Genomic DNA, 15,566 nt, shown 5'->3' on the forward strand with positions numbered 1-15,566 from the left:
AGCATTAGCTTAAACAACCATTGGACGATTTATATTTCACATACAATGCAACATTATCATTTGGTAAGAGCAGTATTCACACATCCCAATTGATCCTGCACTGACATGGGCATCAGACCACACCCCCCCTTCCCCCCCCGGAAGACTCAATGTCACAGAGAGAGAACACCTGGCTGGTTTGGTATCAACTGTAAAGTCATGCTTTGAGGGACTTGAAAATGTAATTGATAGAACTAAAACTTGACAATATAGAGAATTAGAAACTCTAGGTAACATCTGAATAATTTTCACATTCCTCAAAGCCATCACACCCCCAATACACATTCTGTAGGAATCAAGGGAGAGGAATGAAAGACTGCTACAACTCGAATTTCAATTTTATTACCCCAAACCTGACCAATCAGAAGTTTGGAAGGAAAGAGGTTAGAATCTCTTTGTCTAAAATGTATAAAAACAGAAAGTTAAAACTGCCAATTCGGAGTGGTACAATTTGGAGTGAACAACCTGCGAGAAGAAACCAAGGAGATGAAATCCAGAAGACTGAATGGAACCAGAACCAGAACTTCTCCACCAAAAACCTGAACGCTTTGCAACCGTCCTCAAGTGGACACAGTCTGTCAGCCCTCCCCGCTGTTGACAGTCTGCATAACTGACTCTCAGTAAACACACAGGTAGTATATTTCGTGTACTAGTCAGAATTAGATAAACCACAATTACATAAAACCTAGTTGTGTGTGGGATCTGAATTGTAGGAACGGGCAGCGTAATCATAATACTAGTTTGTTATTTTACATGTTTTGTGCCTCAAGTATCAAGTATTGGACAGATCTCCTCTCACTCTCACTCTTAATATTATCCACCCTGCTTGTCTCTTACATTTTTAATAAACATACACTCACCTAAAGGATTATTAGGAACACCATACTAATACTGTGTTTGACCCCCTTTCGCCTTCAGAACTGCCTTAATTCTACGTGGCATTGATTCAACAAGGTGCTGAAAGCATTCTTTAGAAATGTTGGCCCATATTGATAGGATAGCATCTTGCAGTTGATGGAGATTTGTGGGATGCACATCCAGGGCACGAAGCTCCCGTTCCACCACATCCCAAAGATGCTCTATTGGGTTGAGATCTGGTGACTGTGGGGGCCAGTTTATTACAGTGAACTCATTGTCATGTTCAAGAAACCAATTTGAAATGATTCGACCTTTGTGACATGGTGCATTATCCTGCTGGAAGTAGCCATCAGAGGATGGGTACATGGTGGTCATAAAGGGATGGACATGGTCAGAAACAATGCTCAGGTAGGCCGTGGCATTTAAACGATGCCCAATTGGCACTAAGGGGCCTAAAGTGTGCCAAGAAAACGTCCCCCACACCATTACACCACCACCACCAGCCTGCACAGTGGTAACAAGGCATGATGGATCCATGTTCTCATTCTGTTTATGCCAAATTCTGACTCTACCATCTGAATGTCTCAAGAGAAATCGAGACTCATCAGACCAGGCAACATTTTTCCAGTCTTCAACTGTCCAATTTTGGTGAGCTTGTGCAAATTGTAGCCTCTTTTTCCTATTTGTAGTGGAGATGAGTGGTACCCGGTGGGGTCTTCTGCTGTTGTAGCCCATCCGCCTCAAGGTTGTACGTGCAGTGGCTTCACAAATGCTTTGCTGCATACCTCGGTTGTAACGAGTGGTTATTTCAGTCAAAGTTGCTCTTCTATCAGCTTGAATCAGTCGGCCCATTCTCCTCTGACCTCTAGCATCAACAAGGCATTTTCGCCCACAGGACTGCCGCATACTGGATGTTTTTCCCTTTTCACACCATTCTTTGTAAACCCTAGAAATGGTTGTGCGTGAAAATCCCAGTAACTGAGCAGATTGTGAAATACTCAGACCGGCCCGTCTGGCACCAACAACCACGCCACGCTCAAAATTGCTTAAATCACCTTTCTTTCCCATTCAGACATTCAGTTTGGAGTTCAGGAGATTGTCTTGACCAGGACCACACCCCTAAATGCATTGAAGCAACTGCCATGTGATTGGTTGGTTAGATAATTGCATTAATGAGAAATTGAACAGGTGTTCCTAATAATCCTTTAGGTGAGTGTATATCTGTATAAAACGAAACAGCCTCAAGGTCAATTCTTGCAGATTAACCTCACCGCTGATCTGAGCTCATATTAGTGAAGTATTGTGGTAACTTGTGTATCAGCCCGTTCTCATTTTCAGAGGACGTGACCACTGTGGGTTGTATGTGTGGGGGTCACTAGATAACAGGACTTTATTCAGCAATTATTATTTCTTCTGATATTGATACCAGATAAACAAACCACACTCCAGTTTAAAGTCCTGGGCCAATCGAAGGTACTTCATAATAATAACAATAACTGTAAAGATACATTGAAAACAATTTGCCCATTGCAACATTCTGCCTGTGTCTTAACAGATCAACATCCTTTCATTTCATTAAACTATTTACACTTCTTCATTCATGTATCCTGGGAATTTACTAAACCACTACAAGGGCAAATGTCTTGTAACCAGACAGCATTGATGAGAAGCAAGTCCCACATCCTACCCTGCCATTTAGAGATGTTGTCAATTCCGCTGCTAGTTGAAAGGCTAATTATTTATTCTCAGACAGCAGTACACACTTCATTAGAAGCAAGTCCCAAAGGGGGTGGAAACAAAATCACAATTTCAGGTTGTAACACAACAAAATGTGAAAAAGTCCAAGGGGGAGAATACTTCCTATAGGCACTGTACTCCATAGCCCTGAGATGAACAACAACACAAAACAACACCACTGATTGTCATTAACAAGCCATGTGTATTGGTAATGGGGAAACGACCATGCAGGCCATCAGCTCAAGTAGACGCAAAAAGCAATCAGCCAATCTGTGACTGACGTGTGTGACTAGTATGGCGCACTCAGCACCCTGAGCCACCCACAGTATTTGACAGACACTGTTTTGAAAGACTGTCAGCCTTAGCTCAAAAAGTTATATATATATATATATATATATATATATATATATATATATTAGGGCTGTCAATTGATTAAAATATTTAATCACGATTAATCGCATGATTGTCATGAGTTAACTCGTGATTAATCACAATTTAATCGTACATTTTGATCTGTTCTAAATGTACCTTAAATTAATACTTTTCAAGTTTTTAATACTCTAATCAACATGGGCATGGACAAATATGGATGCTTATGCAAATCTATGTTATTATTAGTGAAACCATACTCAACATAGAGCATGAAGACTAGACATGTTTCAAAGGTCACAGATGTTTTTCAAAGAACTTGTTCATGTCTATTAGACACATGAAAAAAATAACAGAAGTAATGGGAACCTGGTATTTCTCTTTCTTTGCAATGAGCAATTTACTTACACAAGCCTGTTTACATTTAGCTATTTAGCCACCCATGTAGTTATCGCTGTGGTGAGTCTTGTGGAGTTGTCCACCCGCCTCCGCTGCTAATGATCTAGTGTGAGGGGGAGCACAGCTCTGCATCAGCTGATTTCGCCATCAAGTGATATTTTAAACCCGACGTGCTGCGGTGATAACTTATTTCACATCGACAATCAATGCAGACAACTTCAGACATCGTTTTGTATATGAATTTTCCGTTCTTGCTCCATTTGTTTTTGCTGCTGCATGCTTTCCTGTCTTATGGCTCGCTATGGCTGCATCTCCACTTCTCTAACTACGGGCTAGGCTACGGGTCAAACTGCCATTAAAATGAATTTGCGTGAATGCGTTATTAACGCGTTAATTTTGACAGCCCTAATATATATATATATATATATATATATATATATATATATATATATATATATATATATATATATTCTTAATGTGCAGCGCGTTAGCTGTGCTGTTACTGTTGTGTTCCTACAAGCTGCTCTCAGACTTAAAAAGTTGTTTCCATACCGTACTTCACCTACGCTGAATATAAGCAGATTTAAATCCATCTTGAGTATCAAAAGGGATTTACCCTGTACTTGTCTAGGGCTGTTTGCTTCAGCCACGAACCGCAATGCGCTCTCGCATCAGCTGCAGGTGAAGATACCCGTGAGATGACTGTCCCCTCAGTGCGATTATCCAAGAGCACCACGCTGTGACAATCCCTATCCGCTGTATGCGTCCTGTGGAGCCGCATCTGTTTTGCTTCAGCCAGTGTGACCCTTCTTTCTCATGAGATTTTTTCTTCATTGTAATATCGAGTGTGTAAAATAATCGGTACAGTGCATGAAACAGAAGAAGAAATTCACCTCTTGGAAAATTACCTTCAAGATTAGTCAAGACTAGTTTTGCTTGGATGTAGGCTTTGGGTACAGGCATACACAAGTTAGCAATGAAGTATTAGAAGTATAATAATGAAATATCTGGTATTTCAAATTATATCTGTCAGATTAATCTGGTTGTCTTGCGTCTGTCTATCTAAATATTGTATCTTTCTGTCTGTATGAATGTATGTATGAATATTTTCCGTCTACCTTTCCATAAAGCATCAGACTCATGGTTGCTTGTTGAAATAAGCCACCATTTCTTGAACATCAGAGGGAGCTGAGAGAGGAATTAATCACTGACCTCTCAGTTCAAGATGCAGAATATCAATTGATTAGACTGGTAGAAGCTGAAAATTTGGGAACATTTAAAATCAGTTTGGATAGCATCCTTGGATCACTAACGAGCACGATGGGGCGAATGGCCTCCTCTCGATTGGACAGTCTATTTTCTAAATGTGTATATTTTTATTATCAACTGTAACTCAACCTAGGTAAGGGTGTCTGCTAAGAAATACATAGACTATTATGCAATGTTTTAATAATCAGTCTCAGCTGACAGATGTAAAACACCAGAAGATGACAATTTCAATAATCTGCATTACAAATACATGCACATAAATGAACCTACTCTCGTTAAAACACTGAAACAGACCTCGTCAGTGCGACAGGGCAATTCTTTAAGCAAAACCAAAAACAGGCACATTCAACAACTTCATTGAGATCCATCTACATTTTATGGTAATTTTAATTGAGACACTTTTATAGGAGAGGCTGAACCACTTTGTTCTCATGTTATTTCCTGTGCAAGATTTTCTCTCATTTCCTTTCAATTTCTATTTCACTACTTTGCTGAGAGCAGTTGAGCTGCACACCTCGCCTCAGCAGCACGATGGATTCTCTGGCTGTCTATCACGGGGGGATTAGCCGGGAAACAGGGGAGAAGCTCCTCAGCTCGGCAGGGAGGGACGGCAGCTACCTGATCCGGGACAGCGAGACGGTGCCCGGCGTGTTCTGCCTGTGCGTCCTGTGAGTATGAGAGCGAGCTGGTGGAGGGGCAGGGAGGAGGACTTTTCAGCCAAAAACACAGAAAATGATCATCTCAGGGAAAAGCTCAAAATACAGTTATCAGGGCGCACAGGTGGATTTGACGTTCAAATTATGGATGTTGTATGCATACGGATAAATACACACACACACACACACACACACACACACACACACACATATATATATATATATTTGTATTTATATGCTCTAGAAGTGTATCATACTTATACCAGTTAACATTCACTAAGCCTTTAGTTAAATGCCAGCATTTAAATTAATGCTTGATTAATTTATTCAGTATTGCCACCCTCTGTTTTGTCTTTTCTTGTTCAGACAGCTGGAATCTGTACCAGTGTTCAATCACCTCTGTAAAGATATAAGTGATAAATAAGTATAGTTTAGTTGAACACAAGAACTAAATTAAAGAGTGATTGACACGATATGATTTACATGTTTCAAATGAAGGGGCCCATACCTGGGACTGTATAAAGGGGATATATATGAAAGAGAGGAGGGCAATCTGAATTGTACCGCAATGAAAGATAGAAAAGAGAACAACTAAACATTTTTGATATACACATTTCATTGTAATTGTTGTGTTTACAGATTTACTTATTCAAATCTCATATCATTACATTTAACCACCACCATATTTAGATTAATAAATCAATTAATACATTAAGATTTAGTCCCTAGTTAATCTTAATCTGATAGTGTCAGATGTTATTTAGTTTATGCAATTTGTTTTAGCTTGTTGTGTGGTGACTTTTCACCCCCTTTCCTAATTTTATATATATATATATATATATATGTATACCTAACTAAAAAATACTGCATAAATTAAATCTAGTGAAATCTTTCAGATGTTTTCCAATGTACCAAAGGAAACCATGAATCTTCAGAGTATGCTAATGCAGAACTGGTATCTTAAAAATGTCAAAGATCTTATACCGCAGTATTATTCTTTTTAAAGTAAGGTCAAGAACAATCTATGCAAAACCGAACTGAAGTTCAGGTTCATGGAATTGGCCTATTTATACTTTTATTTTAAGTTGCTTTTTTCCGTTCATTGGTTAGAGAACTGATATCAACGATTGAATCTCTTTGTATTGTGGTTTTGAGGACTGTACCACGTAGGGCTCAGTTGGAAGTTGCTGAATTTCATAACGAGGCACCTAGAGAAAAGCTATTCATTATTTAACTGACTTGACTGAAAGCACATTAGTGTATCTGGAACCGGCGAAGCACGGATTAATTCTGCCGCTGTTTTCTCTCCATGGCGGTTCACGTATAAATTGTCTCGCACGTAACTTGGCATACATGCTCAGTCTTCCTCACCTCTTTTGTTTGATGCCTTATAGGGTTTAATTAATCTTCTCAGTTTGATTTGCAAAGATATATAAAGGTATTGTAAAACAGTGATTTTATTTTAAAACAAATTACCAATATGAAGAAAAAACTAAACAACAAAGTATGTTATATAATGAGATAGCCAAATCAAAGGTATTACCATCAAACACTTTCATTTGTCAGTGTACAAGCCCTTATTTAGTCTGAACCCCAGTCTTGTGTTCTCAGGCGAAGGGCCACATCAAAGGACTCTGAGATGAACACACCATGTTTATTTATGTATTTGGTTAAATACAGTGCCATAAATAAGACATGATACTATTGTGAATAGTTGTGATTTATTGGTATGAAATACAATTTTGTATTTCATACTGATTGTACTGAACTATTGCAATGCTTTAAAATGTTTCATGTGTATCAGATTATTACAACATTACCGATCTGCTTGGTGCGTCATTATCACATTCACCATAATTTTAAGTTGTGAAAAAGGATGTTGATTTGGAGTTAAAAACAAAATGAAAAAGAGTCACAGAGAGCCACCAACACCAGCCACGACTCTTTCAAATGTCTGTTGATTGTGTCTTTACCTCTTCATCTTTAGACTTATTCCACAGGCAACCTGTCTAGGTTTTTCTGAAGGGATATGCACATTATTATAATATGTACTTCAACTGCATGGCTCCTGAATCTGAATCTACGATTTTGGATCTTGCTTCATGTTCAAGTTTTATGTTGGAGCATGCATTATGGAATGAGTACACAAATGAAATGTCTTTTTTACAAAACAATTTAATAGAAACAAGTCAAGTATTAATAGAGAATAGTGCCCCGAAAACTAATGGTAGCAAAAGAAAATGCAATAAAATATTTTACTTTCCACTTGTATTGAAACCACCACAATCACCTGTTCTTGTGGGAAACTCTTGCAATTAGCAGAAGATTTCTAAAGATTATTAATAAGGAAACCAGTAGCCTATGAACTGTAGACACTCACACTTTCTGGTAGCATGAAAGTAATGAAATTAGCAGTTGTTTGTCTGACAGTTGATTATTTTAACACTGCATTTCACAAATTCCACAGTCCTCATTGTTATATGGCTTTGATAGGCCTTTCAGGTTGCAGGTTCTGTATTAATTATTCTATGAGCTTAATAAGGAAATCTAATCTCTAAAGCGTTACCCAAAGACATGGCACATGTAAAATAGAAACATAATAATCAAATGGATCCAGCTGTTGAAATTAGTTCCTTAAATCTGAGAATCAACAAATCTCGGAATTTCGGAATTAATCAATTTTCATTTTGTTTGCATTTTTTGTATTGTTTTGACCAATTATAATTGTGGACAGCCAGCAAAATGTACTTTGAAAAACATAACAAAAAAATCAAATCCTAACTTTTTTTGTTTGCTTTTCCGTCATTTACTGAATTTTTGATTTAGAATGTACCTTTGTTTAGGAAGATTATTTGTATTATTATTATTATATATTATAATACATTTTATAATAATACTATACATATTATTATTATAATACAAATAATCTTCCTAAACAAAGGTACATTCTAAATGTACTGTTTATTGACATTTCATGTTATTTAATGTGTAGTATATACTTATAAATACGTTCTTACAATGTAGTCCCTACTCTAAAATGGATGGGCACAGTGTTATAGTCAATAATAGTCCAGCGATAATACATATATATATATATATATATATATATATATATATATATATAATATTTATCTGTGGAAAATATACTTATAAATACATTAATAGTCAAGAGGCAAATTGATGCGGGCATTATTCACTGCACTGTCTAATAGATTGGCTGACATTGGAGGACTTTGTGTTCTCTACCAAATAAAATTATTTTTGCAGCATCAGGCCTTATAGTGTTTTAGTACACTTTTCACAATTCATGTCATAATGTGTCTATAAGGTTTTAATTGCATGTCAATACTTAATTGTGAAGCTGATGTAAAAGATCTGTGAAACAGTAATACAGCATCAGCAGAGCCTTACTATGAAATACCAAAATCATCCTCATCATCATCTTCTTATATTCTTTTGGTTTGCAGGTGTAAAGGCTTTGTCTACACCTACAGACTGTACCAGGTGGAGGGGGGGTCCTGGACTGCAGAGGTGAGTGACAAATCAACAACACTGACTGCAGTACCAGCCTGCAATACTGTTTTCTTTGCATTTTCTTTAGAGAACAATCATCTTTCCTTCATCCAATCAATAGTTCATTATGAATCTTTCTTAGTTATATTTCAGTAAGACTCCCCGATGACCAAACGTACATAGTGCATCCAGTTTTCTGATTTGAAATATAGAAGGTTATTATCTCCACCAAAAAATAAATGTAAATGATTTGTTAAATATATGAGAGTTGTTGTTATATTATAATACAATGCCTTAAACAAGATAACATAACTTTCACCTACCAGTGAATTGCAAATTGGAAACACATTAACAATGATATTCCTTTTTTATTTGTGGAGTTGAAAGTTGCCCCAGAAATTTTATTTCGGTTAAAGGAGTTCTTGTGTGTACAGACCACTCAGACTTTCTATTTCCATTATAGCCCTGGAGGGGTCGATAAAATGATACAATGGGTTAATCCCTGAAAAACAAAGGAATGAAAGCAGTCTACTTTCAACTGCTTTCCACAGAACAAAAAAAAAAATGTTTTCCTTTATTTCCTGTGGTGCTAATAAGTGTCAGTGTGTCAGTTAAAACTAAAAGGTTTTGAATGAAAACAAAATGGAAAACCGTGCAGTATGCACTAGCAAGTAACATTTAATTTATTATGCAAATATTAAGCAGCATCTTTCCAAATCATACTGCAATAAGTTTGTGACGGCTGCATAGAAACTTCAAATAAAAACACAGTGAAAATATATTACTCTGGAAATATTTATCTTATCTTCACACAAATATCCTAGAATTAATTTATATATATATTGTGCTTGGGTTCCAGGTGTACCCAAAACAAACAAAAAAATCTGACATTATTTCTTCCTATAAAAAATACATTTTTTTCTGGAACAGGAAGCTAGTTATAAAACATTAAATGCTGGCAGGCTTTCTGTTCTTCACCAAAATATTAAGCAAGCCTTTGTGTTGAGAAGCCTCTCTCAGGCTGACGTGTTTTAATTAACACAATTATGAGTGTGCACTGTATCTGAAATGGGCATGCGATGTGAGACAGAAACTTCAAACTAACTGTGTTGTATGTCTGTTCTAGACGGCTCCAGGTGTCCATAAACGAATGTTTCGAAAGATCAAGAACTTGATTTCCGCCTATCAAAAACCAGACCAGGGCATCGCGATCCCGCTCCTCTACCCGGTCAACGTGGAGAATAACTACGTCAGCAAGTCCAAACCTGGACATGTTACTGAACCATAGGCAAACCTCAGACACCCATGATTTGGTGAGCGGACAGCTGGAACAGCAGCATTTTTCTATGGTCATCCCACTGGCTGCATCACAGCTTGCATGAAGATGAAATTTAAAACTGAATTTTCCCTGCAGTTCTCCTTATTTGAACTTCCTATCCTTAACTTGACCTCTTTTGAACTGACAAAGTACGATACATGTTTTTTTGTAATTCCATATTAATTAACACGTTAATATGGGTGGCTCTGGAATACATATTTACATTTTGTGTTGTTTGAGAGGTTGTAAAAAAACTGAATTGTAAATTATAAAAACAACAAGGAGAATCTATTGTAGAGACCCCGTCCCCCCATCCCCTTCCTATTGTTTGAAAGCAGCAAGAATTACTGCTTTAGCTAAATCATGGTTATAGCAGTATTAACTTAAACTCGCAAATTATATACACATTTAAATTTTTTATCATGTTGATACAAATCAAATAATTGACCTACATTTGTATTGTACTTCTGCCTTTTGAAAATCTGCCACCAAATAATGGTGTTGTAATTGGCAAGTGCATCAAAATGTATATTTAATTTGGATTATTACCCAGGGTGATATAAAGGGCCGTTTTCGTTTCTTTTGAAGCCAGTGGTGGCAATGACTTTCTCATGCGCCCGGCTGTAGAGCCCAACTCATTCTCTTCTGTATAATAACCACCGCCACTAGTTGACATATATTGATTATTAAGGAATATTGGATATGGGAAATAGATATAGAGGCAGGTTCAGAAACTTCCAGAAATGTTTTTCCCAAAAAAGGAACAGATCCTCAAATTGAGCCATTTTCAAATTTGCAGGCAAGCGAAACTGTCTATTATTTTCACATGATACAAATGCTGCAGTCATTTTCTGAATTTCCATAGTCCATGATTTCTGATGAGTTAATCTCCATGGTCTGTTAGTACAGGAATAATGTACTTTTCTGTCAAACATCTGATTTTATCATTGCACCTCAGTTAAGCACCTAATTTTAATGGTATTTTCTAAGGGGTGCTTACGATGGTGCATATGAAACTAATTCTACTTTTTAAAATATTTTTGGTTTTGTTGTATTCCTGTTCTATGTAAACCAAGGTTATGCAAAACAAAAACAATAGTAATTCAAAGTCAGTTAGAGGCTACAATTCCAGTTGTGTGGTAAATCACTTACCTGTTTATAGACAGCATGCACATTTGGTCATGGAAAACATTTCAAAGTAGCCAATGCACAGAAAACATGCTGTACATGTTCCGTCCTGCTTGGTTTTAAAGGAAAAAAATAATGCCTCATCAGACCTACACTTTTTCAAGTTTAAGCCAGTTGGTTTGCCCCAGTTTGCATCCAGGCTGTATGAGTATGCCCATTCCCTTTCAATGCTCAGTTAAATTACCGTAATCAAAAGGTGGCATTTTAAACTCGAGGAGATCCAATTTCTTGTTCACCACGGTGGGTTCACGCCCCTGTGGCTGAATCATTTTCGGAAAGCGCGAGGGTCGGGATTAATAATTGGCCTGAGTACTAGCATGAAAAAGTTTACAAAAATATGTGTCTCTCTCCCGATCTGACTACAAAGATGATTTGAGTAAATGACAGTTATTTGGAATAAAAAACAAGTTGCTCATCAAGGTACATTTCTTCACAGAAACACTGAAAATGCCCCCCACCCAACCAACCACCAGAACAATAATGCAAGTCAGTGTAAAAGAAAACCATGATCTTTAAATGGAAATGAAAGAAAAAACATTGAAAAGGATTAAAGTATGCAAACGATGCACCCTATCGAATCATACTCCTGGCACAGCTAAACGCACTGCCCATGTGGTTGAGTTTAAATTAAACCAATGACCACAAAACAGGTGATTTTGTTTCCATGCCAAAGCCTTTGATTTTCCATTTGTAAACCAAACTAAGACAATTGCTGAGTAAAAGGTCTGTGTTACAATATACACTTGATGGTCAGGGCAGTTAAAACTCTTAGTTATTGTAAATATATGTAAATATATGCTAACTCTGCCCTGGGTGAGAATTTCAAGACAAGCTTGTGTACATTGATTTTCAGTCTTGTATTTTTCAGTATTTCAATATATATATATATATATATTTTATAATGGAAGAAGAAAATGTTTTTTTTTTCTGTTGTAAACTGAAAATATTTGTTTTCCTATATTATGGATAAAAAAATGTGTGAAGAGCACCTTGGAGATGACCAAGGGAAACCTCGAGAAGCCATTAACTCCATCTGGAGGCCAACGAACACTCCTCAATCTCACAGATGTATGAAGTATGTGGTGAAGACAATGTGGTTATGCAGCAGGATGGCATGGCCATGGTGAACAACTGGTCAAACTGTGAGTGATGGCTGTGAGACCTTCATGAAGATAGAAGAATGTGGGTGAAACATGGGACTTGGCAGCTGTGGTGTCGTGCGTTTAATATGTTTAGATCCGACTGGAAACCTGTGGCGTCTGTTTTATATGCTTTTCACCCTTCTAATGTGCCACTCTTAGATCTGGGACTCTTATTTTATTGTACAGAGGTGATTCTTTTCTGTTGCGAGTAAATACAAAACTGGAGACAAAGTGGACAATTACAGCCTCAATCCACTGAGTGTTATTTGAGTCCATCATTACTACATCCTTGATTAATGTCGTGGTTGGCATTGTACTCTGGCTGATAACTGTCAAACTGAAATGTAATCTGCAATCTATTTTGGAAAAGTAAAAGTGAGAAACGTGATAAAAAACAAAAACAAAAAAAACATGACATGGTCTTCAGTATCTTTAGCAGTGGATCCCACTGGAAGGAAAGAGCTTTTGTCCCTGGGAAATGTCTTTGGAAAATAGATGGATCATGACAAATTATATTGGAATATGGAATTGGGTGCTGCTGAAATTTGAGCTAAAACTCTTCAGCCCAATTAGGGGGTCTGTTGAAATCACTTTGTCAAAAACAATTAACATTCAGACCTGGTACTCACCATGCATATTGTGATCTATTTTATATATTGAAAATACATTGTTATACGTATTTTGCTGTTGTACCAGGCGTGGCCAGGTACCACGTGATTGGCCTGGCTGAGGAGTAGACCTTTCAACCACCAACTCCTCCACCCAACAAACAAGGTTTGCTGACTTCCTGCATCTATACAATCAGGAGGCACTGAAGAACCATGCTTGTGTAAACAAGGTCACGGTCGTACTGTGCTATAGTTCAACTGTGATTCATCGTACAAACTCCCCTTATATTAAACATTACGTATGCCTTAATTCCCCCCTGGTTTGACTATATATGGTTCCTCCTGAGCAGTTGTCGGGCAGAAACCGAACCTACACTCATCATGGGACAGACATGTGGGCCGTGAAATTTCTCTCCTGTCTGGTCTGCATAAAAGTGCCTGTAACTTCTCTGAGACTGTTGAGATTGATTATTGAATTCCTATTAAATTCCTTTTGATTGACCATGCATCTCTCTCTCTTGATTTTTTGGACTCTTCAGGCACTGTTTATATATATATATATATATATATATATATATATATATATATATTACATATATATTATTGTATTACAGATTAAAATATATTTAAAATAAATCCCAGGTATTTTAAATATACAAAAAAAGGTGGCAATGTTGGTATATTAAAAAAATTAAAATCACACATCATCCACCATATGAAATGTTTGTTCCATATGAGTAAACAAAGAATGTGCCGACAAACCTACTTGAAAGATTTATGCCTCAAATGTAGTTTATCCAGTAATCAATGCACGAACATGTGGCAAGATATCTCAAACAATGATCGGTAAAACAACATGCACAGATTCTTTATGTCTTTCACACAAAGCCATTTGAGGTGAGCTGATTACAAGCATGCAAGAAAGAGTCTGTTGTGTAGAAATGTTCTGTAAGTGGTCAGTAGGATTTCCTCTTCTTGCTTTGGTTTGCAGTTTCCTAAAATGCTAATAAAGCCGACTTTTAAAATATCTTCTACTGCATATTATAAAATTATCTTTTGAACACTGAAGTCCAGATATATACCAGACAAAACGTATTTGCTTATATCTAAATACTAGAAATACAAAATTATTAATATAACTTTTAAAGCCTTTTTTTGTTTCTTTCTTTTAGGGAGGTCATTTCGATCTTATCCCACCATTAACCCTAAAACCGCCACTGCACTTACCTCTTCCTCTCCCATCCTCTCCCTACTAATTGGACAAATGGTGCTGCATTGCAATGGGCTGCGTCTAACCGAGAGCAGCGGAGAACTGAGAACGGCTAGGCCAGCCAGTAAGACATTAAACATTGATAATGAAAACCATTCAACAAAAAATGCCTCTTATTGTTTTGGGGGCGTCTACCTGCCTTCATTTTGATTTAAAAATGTTAAAATGTAACACTGTTAAATGTAAAATGTTAAATCATGTCTGAAACTAAAGGTATACAAAGGTAATTTTGTCTGGTTCAACCTGCTTTTGAATCAGCCTGCGGACCACCCTGTGGGAAGCCCCCCCCCAGAAAGCATGATGGATGTTGTAGTACTACTCCACAGTCACTAGTCTCATGACATTTTGGTACATTGAGGCTTGTTTAAAGGAGGGTTTGATTATCTAATTAACTCATCAGACAACACTTACTGTTATGATTGTATTTAAAGGACCTGGGAGTCATTAATTAATTGTATTTTTCTCAGTTTTTTTGCTTCCCCTGCAGTGTAATGCCTCATTAATTTTCAAACCATTGGCAGTCAACACTGTGGGATGACATGACACTGTTACTGAAATCCTACAGATTAATTCCATACGCTATTATCCATGACAACAAAACACAAAATAACAGTCGATGCATAAAGACATTTGAAAAAAATGTCAAATTGAAAAAAACATCAGGATAAACAATTCTTAAAAGATATAAAGACATAGTAACACATACCACACTGGTTTCAAGGCGGTCATAAGGACGCCAAGACATTAAAACCAATCTATATAAAGGTAGCTGTGTTTTTAAAAACAGACTTCTCTGACGTGTAGTTCACAGCTGATGTTTTCCTTTTTCAACACCACCCCACACAAAAGCCAAGCTGTGTGGGTCTGTGAAAAACACAATATCAGCTCAACCTTTTCCAACCCAGAGAAGGAGTGTGTTTGTGCCGCCCGAACACTTTGGATCCCACACCTCGAGCTTCGACCGACCACGGCCGGTCCCACTCGAATGCAACGGAGAATGAAAAACGAAGCACGACAAAGGCTTAATTTGCACATTTATTTTTTTAAATTAAAAGTTCAAAGAATTGTTTTTTTTTACTGAAAGTCTGACACTCAATATATTAACTAGATTTTGTGATTGTTTGAGTTTTGTCGTCGTCGTTGTACTATTTACAGCAAGCAGCCGAGGAGCACTTGTACAAAAGACATGCCTCTGGCACT

At 37.1% G+C, this 15,566-nt stretch overlaps 1 protein-coding gene across 3 annotated transcripts; it reads left to right on the forward strand.

The window, feature by feature from the left end:
- The first annotated feature begins 4,886 nt into the window (after positions 1-4,886).
- Positions 4,887-14,522, forward strand: sh2d1aa (SH2 domain containing 1A duplicate a). Of its 3 annotated transcripts, none has more exons than XM_066714682.1 (4): positions 4,887-5,339; positions 8,795-8,858; positions 9,967-10,153; positions 14,269-14,522. In XM_066714682.1, the coding sequence occupies exons 1-3, from the start codon at positions 5,203-5,205 to the stop codon at positions 10,126-10,128; spliced, it is 363 nt and encodes a 120-aa protein (XP_066570779.1). In that variant the 5' UTR covers positions 4,887-5,202; the 3' UTR covers positions 10,129-10,153; positions 14,269-14,522. The 3 variants fall into 3 exon arrangements, with proteins under 3 accessions (XP_066570779.1, XP_066570778.1, XP_066570777.1); XM_066714681.1 differs by lacking the exon at positions 14,269-14,522 and adding an exon at positions 12,331-13,598; XM_066714680.1 differs by lacking the exon at positions 14,269-14,522 and having other exon boundaries at positions 4,890-5,339; positions 9,967-13,598.
- The last annotated feature ends 1,044 nt before the right edge of the window (positions 14,523-15,566 follow it).

Source organism: Amia ocellicauda, chromosome 10 (genome assembly GCF_036373705.1).
Source record: "Amia ocellicauda isolate fAmiCal2 chromosome 10, fAmiCal2.hap1, whole genome shotgun sequence".
In the NCBI taxonomy this organism is placed as follows: Eukaryota; Metazoa; Chordata; class Actinopteri; order Amiiformes; family Amiidae; genus Amia; species Amia ocellicauda.